Below are 9,823 nucleotides of genomic sequence, written 5' to 3'. Positions count from 1 at the left end.
ATCTGGCTGTCCCATGCATGCTCAGCAAAATGGAAAAAGTTAAAACCTAATTATGGCTGCTAAAAGCAAGCCAACGGCTTCCATAGAAGTATCAAAAATGAGCTGAAAGAGGCTAAACTTTGGCTAAAAGCAGAGTCTGACCCATTCAGTGAAGTGCAAGGAACTGAGAGGAGGAGATGAGTAGACAGCAGGGCAGAGGACAGCCTGGAATACAGCCTGCCCTGAGGATGCCCAGCTCTAGCTACTTCTGCAATCTGGCAAAGAACTGATGTAAGGCATCTGTCAGGATACGGTCCCTATTTGACAGGGAGACACGTGTGGGAGGAAAGAATAAAATAAATGGGACATACTCTGCTGCTCATGCTTAGTCTTCCCACTTGGCCTTGGGAAAGCCACTGGATGCACACAAGGTGCAAGGGCTCTAACAAAACAGGCAGTGTCTCACACTACCAGTGCTCTGCACAGGGAAGCTGCAGTCTTCCATTTGTGTCTTGAGTCCCTCAATCCCAGATCCTCGTTACCTCCAAGGGGCTGCCAGCACAGAAAAGGTAGGCAGCCATCTGAATGAACAAAAGTCTCACCCCACTGCTGGTGAGTCCCAAGCACTGCTGCTCACATCATGTATTTAAACTTGACATCAGTTCCAACCAGAATTGGGATGGTATTGGAAGAAAACCCAACATTTATTTTCTTTCTGGGACATGTTTCCTTACAGTCTCTGGGCAGAGGAAGTCCCAGGGCAACGAAATGGGCCATCTCCACAGTACAAAGGTGGGTTCTGGGTACAAAACAAAGCTAAGCATTGTCCATAGACATCGTGGTGGGAAGTGGTGCCCTGGAAATGAAGAATAAGCAAGGCAACTGGAGCAACAAAACACTTAGAAAAGAGCCATACTAAATGTTTTAATGCTGAAGCTGTGGAATATGTAGCATGTAGGCAGCTGAAAGCAGAGCAAATCTGCAAACAGGATAACCACCCATAAACCATGGAGTGCTGAGCCACAAGGCTGGTAACACATGCTGGCAGCTTGGGAACAGGAGTGACATTATGGGAGTACCTCAGGAAAACACTGGCACACAGTCAGAGAGAGTGGGTAGTCCATACAAGGAATAGGCTTGTGAAAACATGTATTTCTACTCTTTCTGTGTAATACATTTAAATTAAATACATTTAAATATATTTAGTTTAAAATACATATACTTAAAAAATCCCAAAAACTCTTTTCTGTCTGCTTCACTGGATTTTCACAGAAATTGCCCTGCAGATAGGCTGACACTTTAGCACCCTGTCAATGCATTCAATTACAAAAGCAATGGAAAGCACAAAGCAAATCTGTGCAGGTAGCACACTGACCAGTGTGTGATGCAATGAGCTCCAGTGGCAGCACAAGGAGAGAGTTGCAACAGCAGAGTCAGGGAAGAACCAGAGTAGTTCAGGCCTGAGGGGAACCACAGACTCAGCAAACTGCCCTCCTCTCCAGCTTTTCAGAAGATTGCATATCAGGAAGCTTAGCTTGTACCCTAGACCACACACCACCTCTGAAAGCAGAAAAAAGTAGAATTGTCTGGTTTCAGTGGAGCACACCAGATTATTTGTGGTAGAAGTAACAGCTAGTACATTCATGAAAGATGTGTGAGGCCTTCTCCAAGAGCGTTTGGCTTGGAAAAGAAAATTAAGAAGCAGAAAGGTAATTTCAGTCACATCTCAAATCTGTTAAGCAGCATGAGAGTGAAGTGACAGTCTCACCCTGAGCATCACCTGCACCTGAAAGCAGCGTGTAGAGCAAAGCCAAAAAGGAGCAGCCAAGCAACAAACAGCATCTCAAGAAGATGTGGCAGATGTCTTCCCCTTGGCAAGAGTGCCAAAGATTTACAGTTAATGAAGGTCATGACAGTGTTTTAAATAAAACTGTAAACCATTGCTTGAGAACAGTTAGAGGGTGCATGCTATCTTACAGTACCCATACAAGAGACTTTTCTGTGGAACGGAGGTGATGACGTGTGAGCTTTGGAAGAGGTTCACCTTCACATTTCATCTCTGATTTCTTTCTAGTTAAGTTGTTAGGCCTTTCACAACCTGCCCTTGCTGTTTGAAAAGCTCTGTCTGTGAGGCCCAGCAGTACAGCCACAAACTTAAAGGCCAGTGCTCCTAGGAACAAGCATTTTCTACCATTCTCAGCCCAATGCCTAGGTGTTTTCTAGCAAATGTAGAAGAAACTCATTTGTAGCCCTCACTCCTGCAGCCTTCTGATGGGAGCACTATGCATTGGTCCTCAACAGCACTGCATGGAGCAATGCTTCGATCTGATAATGGTGTGAGGCCAAACGTCTAGAAGCCTTACAGGAGAGAGCATCTTATAGGAAAGAATAACTCAAGGGCCCTGCTTTGAGATCCAGTATCAGGATCTTCCCACTAGCATAGGCTTCCAAGCACACCAGGATATTAATGATACCGTCTGGCAGACAGCTGAATGTTGCACATTTTAAGCATCCAGACAGCCTCATTTGGACAAACAGGACAAAAATGGCTGCAGCTGCTATTTAAAGCTGTCCAACATTCTTGTGTGTCTGTCTGACGGCAGGCAGGAGGCAGAGACATATTCCATGATGGACAATGATGACCCACATGGGCATAGCCATGACTATGACAAGCAGGTTCTCATGGGTTAAAGCTTTTAACAAACCAAGTGTAAAATATGGCAGGAAGCTTGAACAAGGATGTTGTATTCTGTGCAACACACAGCATATGTCTGTGTAGAACCTCTGAGGTGGGAGCAGTAGGCAAGGAAGTCCCCTCTGCTGCCTTTGCTAAAGTATCTCCTGCTGAATTCCTTGCTCTCTGTGAAGCAACCAATTGCTCTTCCCAGGGCATCGTTCCAGGGGGCTTCATTTCTACAGGACTCCACTTTCAGTGTTCATCAGGTCCTGGGTTCCAATCACCACTGTGGTTTTGATGCACATCGAAGTTGGCTGCAGTCTGTATCACAAAAATTAACTCTACACTACATGGCCATTGGGAATGCACCAAGAGAATAGCCTGTTGCTTCTTGCTACCAGGCAATAATTAGTATCATCAAAAACCTACTGCATTCTTATTTCCAAATGTTCAGAGACAACCTTTTGCTGATTAAATACTCCTAAATGATAAGATGTATTAAAGCAAGTTGTCTTTGGCAAGTCACCTAGCCTTGTGCCATACCGGAGGCTGGTTTGTCCCTGATGCTCCAAGCGGGCTGTCTTCACTACTGGAACTGGACTCTGACATAAAACCACCTTTGGGGTTCATGAGCACTTCAGCCTCCTCACCAGCAACAGCATCCTGGGACCAACGTAACACAGACAAACCTACCCTTGCCCCAGCAAACCAGGGGCTCCTCACTCCTGGTTACACACTCTTTCTGCTGCAGACAAGAGCTGCCATGCACTGGTAATACAGGCTGCTAAACCCTATTTCTATATCTATAAATACTTTTACAGCAGTACGTAAGATATCCCTGTTTTACACAGGGAGAAACCAAAGCTCAGAGAGGTGCTGCAAATCGCCTGCAGCCAGCAGACCAGTGACAGACTTGGCAACTAACCTGTCTCCTACAGGTTACCCCGGCAGCCAGGCAGTGTGGACATGCTGCCTGCCTTCCAGCAGTGTCCTTGACTTGCCTGGGACAAGGCAAGAACATCCTGTTGCCTTTGGAACAGGTGGCTGAGAATGGTCCCTGAAGGACCAAGTGGTTTCAGTCATTAAACAGCATGCTTAGGCCAGCTCTCAGCACAACTGCAGCTCAGCCAGTGCTAAGACCCAAATGACTTCTCATGTCTCCCCTCCAACTCCATACACTTGAAGGTAAAGAAGCAAGTGCACCTCTCTGGTAGAAAAGAGCACCAAGATAACTGGAGTGTCCCAATAAATAAGACACCTCATGTCCAGCTTTGGGATCCAAAATGAGCTGGTGGTTACCAGTACCTGTGAGGAGGACATGAAATGCCACCAGCTAGGGCATGGGGACACCGTCAGGGCAGGGGGAAAAGGAACACTAAGGCTTGCTTAACATTAGCAGACATCTAGATATCTAGAACAGTTACTCCTTTACAGCCTCATAAATTAGTGAGCCCATAGAAAGAGGTGCCTCATGGACAGGCCAAAACCCTGCCATGCAAACCATGTTAATTATGATAATATGCAAATTTTAATAAGCCAGTTTCTGGCTCCCACAATTTTCACCTATAAAACATTATTTCGAAGGCCAGAGAATCTTACAAGTACCTTCCAGCCATCTAATTGTCTAAACCCCAGTGGCACAAAAACCATGTTAGAAGGTTCATCACATCCCCTATCCCTCTGAATTCTTTTAGTAAAAAAAGGTAATTCAGATGAAAGAAAATTCCTCCTCTGTAAACCCCAACTAGTCACAGCAATGAAACAAATGTCTCTGCACAGGTGGTGGTAGTGGCAAAGGAGACAGGAGGGCAAGAGCAGTGAGATGAAAGAACAGTAAATCATCTTCTCCAGACTGCAGGACAGGGGAGCTCCTGGATTCCTGGCTGTGCAGTTCCGGTAGCTGATGCTGTTCTTCCTCTAATGCCCTGGCAGAGTCAGGCAGTCAGGCAGCACTGCCGACCACTTTAAACACCTGCCAATCCAGCCTCTTGAAAGTGTGTCTGTGCTGAACACTGGAGCATGGAAGGTGAGGAGGGGCATCCTGCTGGCTCAGCTAAGACTTCAGGTCCCGGTCGGGTTTCATGCTGAAGGGTTCCAGCCGCTCGCTCTCGGGCAGCATGCTGTTCAACCGCTCCATCAGTGGGATCGTCTGGTCAATGCCCATCTGTATACGGCGAAGGATGGCAGACATCTCATTGACCTTCTGGATCTGCTCCGCGTACTTGGCGTACTTCTTCTGCCGCTCCTGCATGAAACTATAAAGAGTTTCCACAGAGAGGTCCATCTGTTTAAAAAAAAAACAAGCAGAGCAAGGCATGTTAGGCCAATTGTTGCCAGAGACCTTTCAGCACACTGTCCTTGCTAAAAGCAACCAAGAATCACCTTAGATGCCCCACTGGAGATACCAGACAGGTACAAAAGAGCTCCTCAGAAGGTACATAACCAGTTTGTCACAAAATGGGATGATTCATAGTTGTATACCAGGGAGGACATATGACAACCTCAGTTCTACACCCAAACACCTCAGTATTTGATTAGAAGATTATTTGCAGGACTGAAAGCCAACAGGCACTGCCAAGGATTTCCCAATAACCCAATACACATATCCTCCAAGTTATCCAAACTCAGGGAACTCATGACCTCTGCTTACACCTGTGGTACTTTTCATTGGATATTGTTCTTTTGCAAGTATTAAGCTCTACCATACTTGCCAGTGCTAATTTTCCTCAGTTTAGCCAGGTTACTCCACAACTAAGCCACAGCTGTTACCATCATCATCATCTGGAAAACTCCTGCCTTGATGGAGAACCTGTCTTGGGTTGAGCTGGCAAAATGCCAACTGCCCAAAGAACAGAGTTAGCCTCCAGCTGAGAAAGGGGAGAAAGGGGGGAAAAAACCCTCCAAACTAGGTTTATGCTCAAACTAACTACATTTATTTATACAGAAAAGAGGAAATTAAGAGAAAACTACAATATAACACACACTTACACTAGTTATATATATATATAACAAGAAGTAACTTCCCACTCCCCAATTAATACAAAGTGTATCTGTAAGTACTCTAAAAGACACCTAGCAAGAAACAGAAAGAGTAACAACAAAATATTTCTACTTCCCTGAACTCAAACAAAATGCAAGCAGCAGCAGCAGCAGGGCCAAGGCCTACTCCAAGACAGGAGCTGCACCACGTCCAGTTTGTAGTCCGGCCATGGTGGAACTGACTAAACCACTCCCACACACTGGATTTTACCCCTTTTGAGATGATGTAGTATGGTATGGAATACAATTTTATTGGCTAGAAGAAGTCAGCTGTTATCTAGCCCAGCTCAGCTCAAGTCAGCTGACAATTTCAGGCCTAGCCTGAACTTTAAAACCTAAATTTAGGCCCATCTGGCTAAACCTATAACAGAACCACAATGGATTGCTACTGTCCCTAATTTCCCTGAAACCCCAAAATAAGGAGTGTTATGAGTGACCCCCACAGAGACATTAAGTACATTAGCCATGCAATTAATCGCAGTCCCTATCCAAACATGGCTCAAATATGATGACAATGGCAGGAACTGCAGTGCTGTTCCTGCCATTGAGTGATGAAGATAGCCTTTATAATTCACAGTCCACTTTTTCTCAGACAGATCTGCAAACCCCAGGCAGCATTCAGTCAGTAGCTTCCGAGTCAGATAGTTTAAGCTGTTTTACATATTGTAAGACACCACAAATTCAAAGAGCTTGGTAACAGGTCTGCTCCAAGCCCTCAAGTGCACACTTGAAGCTCGATTGCCTTGGCTTGCTGTAGCTGTACCCAGTTATTCCAGTGCACAGGCTCTTTGGCTCTTCAAACTGTGAAGCCGCTTTGTGGAAAACATTCCTCTTGCTGGGGCACACAGCGGCGGCCGAGTAAAGGGCAGGAGCAGACACACAGTGACCAGTTTTAGCCCACTGCCACCTCTTACCATTGTTTTTCCAAACCTCTCCCATCTAAATTACACCCAGAGGAAGGAGGTCACTGCTCATGATGAAGCAGCCTCAGAGAATTGGTGCTGAAACTCCTGATCTACTAAGAAGCACAGGTTTAAACAACATCCCTCGCTTTAACTGTGAGACAGAGTCAAGCCATTTGGTGGAGAACAGTGACTGTACCTGTCATCAAGGACAGTACAAATTTATCTGTGCAGTGCTGATCTGATCTGACTTACATAGCACTTCATCAGCAAGTGTAATGCTGACACAGTATTCAGTGGTGTGTGTTTGTAAGGCAAACCCTGCAAGAGGAGGAGTGTGTGGACATGGTGCAAAGCTGGAAGGTGCACCAAGAAAGGAGGTCCCACCAGACAGCACTGCCATCCCACTGGCAGCAGCACAGTTTGGCGCTGGGGGAAAAACTGGTGTAGCTGTATTTGCTGACAAACGTCCCTTTCAAGCCCTGGGGAGGAGGTCAAGTCAGAAATAGTTGGGCAAGAAAATATTGAAAATATTTTACTGAGAAACCTACCTTGCAAACAGCTTTTAAAAGAAACACAAAAGTTTTCACTGAACTTGTCATGGGGATTAGGGCACATTTTTCCCCTCTATCACCTCCATCAGAGCTGGATACAGTACCTTTTATTTCGTCTGTACTTTTTACTGCTTTCAAGCTGAATTCTTCCTCTTTGCCTCTGTGCTTTCCTGTGAATTCCTCCCTCAATGCTTTAATGCACAGGACAAAATAAAAACCAGCAGAACAGGAAACTCCAAATAGAGTGGAAACAATTTAAGCCTATACAGGGGTTTCTATTAAAACCCCAGCTCAATAATTTAATAGCTTGGTGCTAGCTCTGTAAATTGGAGTGTGTAAAAAGCAGACCACCACCAACCAGTAAGTTCAATCCAGTGCCTAAAAGCATACTACCTAATGAGAGACGGTGGCCCGGAGTGGCAGCCAGTCAGAAACTTGCCAAAAGCCAGCACGCCTCATTAAACTGAGCAGTGTGGGGACCCAGGCAGGAACTTCCTCTAGTTCTGAAGTTCTCATCCATAGGCAAGTTCTCCATGTGGCCTCACAGCACTGCACGAGGCAAAGCTCGCACCTACCAAGCTTTCAAACATAAAACACCAAAGCTCCCTTTTCTCTCCATTCCAATCTTTTCCATCTGCTGACTTTTAGGCTCCTTGTGTAAATATGAGTAACATCCACTTACGGGCGGGGAATGCAGGGAGAAGCTGAAGCTGACCTGCAACAGGAAAAAGAAATGTGGAGTGGCTTCCAAGCTCTTTGCTACCTTTGGGCACATTCACAACGGCCACAAATAAAACAGCCTCACAAAAAAAAAGAGGGAGTATTTCCTATGGTTTCCCTATACTTAGCATTCAGGTTTCCCTGCTGCAGGAAGTCACGGCAGCTGCACAGCCAGAGACATGACAGGGAGGACTGAAGTTGAGTAATTGTGAGGGAAGGTCAATTTTTACTTAAATTGAGTCTGGTATTTTTAAGTATAAAAAAAGGCAACTATGTTATAATTCCTGTAGATAAATGCCAATGTGTCTTTGCAGCTTTCCTTGAAGCAGGCCTAAGTACACACTTATATCCTTCCTGCCTCCTCCCCCTCCAAGCAAGCTCATCCAGTGCCAGTCCTTGTGCTTTTACCTTTCCTGGCATGTAGTCCCATTCCCCTGGCACTTGGACAAGTCCTTAAAACTCTGAGGGTCAGTCCTATGTACCCACCACAGAGACTAAAAATGGCCTTCAGTAATCCATAATGAGCAGGGAACATGCATAAGAATACACTAAATTCAAATCTATTTAATTTCATACAGTACCAATAAAAAGCATCTGAAGAAGGGAAGCTGAGGTAGAGTCTGCTCCCCTCCCTATAGCCAAGGAAATCCATGCTTTTCAAGACAACCCTTGAGGGTCAATGAGTGAATTTGCCTTCTCTGAGCAGCCCCCATTGATGACTGCCACCTTGTTGACACAAAACCCTGCCAAACTCTGCTCTGGAAAATGTTCAAGTCTCAGCCTTCTTGCTCATCCCTATCTGTGAAGCTCTCTGAGAAGCCCAGCAAGACACCCCAGAGCTAGTTGCTCTTCCACTGTGCTACAGTCATCTGAGTGTTTATTTGAGCCATTGTTTCTGCTCTGTTTGCTTCAAATTTCCTACTACTGCAGGCCACCACAGTTGCAGATAACCTTTAAACAGCTGGTCACCACCCTGAATCTGTAAGATATGAGAGATGAGAAGCAGCATTGTCACCAGCCTCTTGATGACCCTCAAGGATTCACCACCACCAATCTGTCCTTCAAACATCGTCACTGAGTAAGCTACTATCATCCCCAGCTGAGAGGCACAGAAGAGTTTAGAGAGTTAAAAGAGTGGACCTGAAGCCTGTGAAGAAGCAACAGAATAAAGCAAGAGGGCAGAGCTCAGAATGTGAGGTCAGAGTCCTAATTCTTATCAAAACAAGAAGTTCTGCCCAATTTGCACTTGAGGAAAAAAGATGTGTTATCAGAGAAGAAGTGAGAGTGCCCAATGCATATTTTCTTTATCTCCAAAAATCATTCCTTCTGTAAAAGCAGCAAACCTGAGGCTGGACATGCCCCGAACAGAAAGACAGGATTTTTCTTCCCTTCCTCTACTGAAAAGCTTGTTTCTTCATGTTTTTCTTTCAGAAGTACAGGGTCATAAAAACAAACAAGCCTAAAACTCACCTTCCAGCATGACATAATTTTAGTACAGCCAGTGACACTGTGATTTTGTGTCTGTTTCTGTTTCAAAGCTCATGCCTCTTCTGTGAATCAGTAGCAGCGGGACACTAATTCATACATTAGCTCCACATTTTAAACATGAAATGACATCTACAGGGCTTTTCTTTCTTTAAATGGAAACAGATTAACAATTACTTCCAACAACAGGGCAAGATGGATATTTTACCACTTAAAAGGGCCCCAGCACAGCCCCTCCTGCTACACCATTCACACTGTCAACCCGTAAGAGTCTCCTCTGCATTACAGGCCCATTTGTAACACCATACTGATGAAACACAAAAACAACTGAGGATACTGTCAGACATCTTGCACACCATAAACTTTTGCATTCATTTTAAAATTTTTCTTGGCCCACACTGCCAAGCAGAATAAAGACATTAATTTAGCCCATAAAAATACGTGAGGTCAGCACTGGCCACTGCCCA

At 45.1% G+C, this 9,823-nt stretch overlaps 1 protein-coding gene across 1 annotated transcript in view; it reads right to left on the bottom strand.

The window, feature by feature from the left end:
- Window positions 1-662: 662 nt before the first annotated feature.
- Window positions 663-9,823, bottom strand: part of BORCS5 (BLOC-1 related complex subunit 5) — a 64,895-nt gene continuing 55,734 nt past the window's right edge. The window contains exon 4 of the mRNA XM_071551429.1: window positions 663-4,940. Within this exon, the coding sequence (XP_071407530.1) occupies window positions 4,710-4,940 (231 nt within the window). The 3' untranslated portion in view covers window positions 663-4,709. The remainder of the gene's footprint in view (window positions 4,941-9,823) is intronic.

The sequence above is a fragment of the Pithys albifrons genome, chromosome 3 (genome assembly GCF_047495875.1).
Source record: "Pithys albifrons albifrons isolate INPA30051 chromosome 3, PitAlb_v1, whole genome shotgun sequence".
Classification (NCBI taxonomy): domain Eukaryota; kingdom Metazoa; phylum Chordata; class Aves; order Passeriformes; family Thamnophilidae; genus Pithys; species Pithys albifrons.
This window is presented reverse-complemented; position numbering and strand designations above follow the sequence as displayed.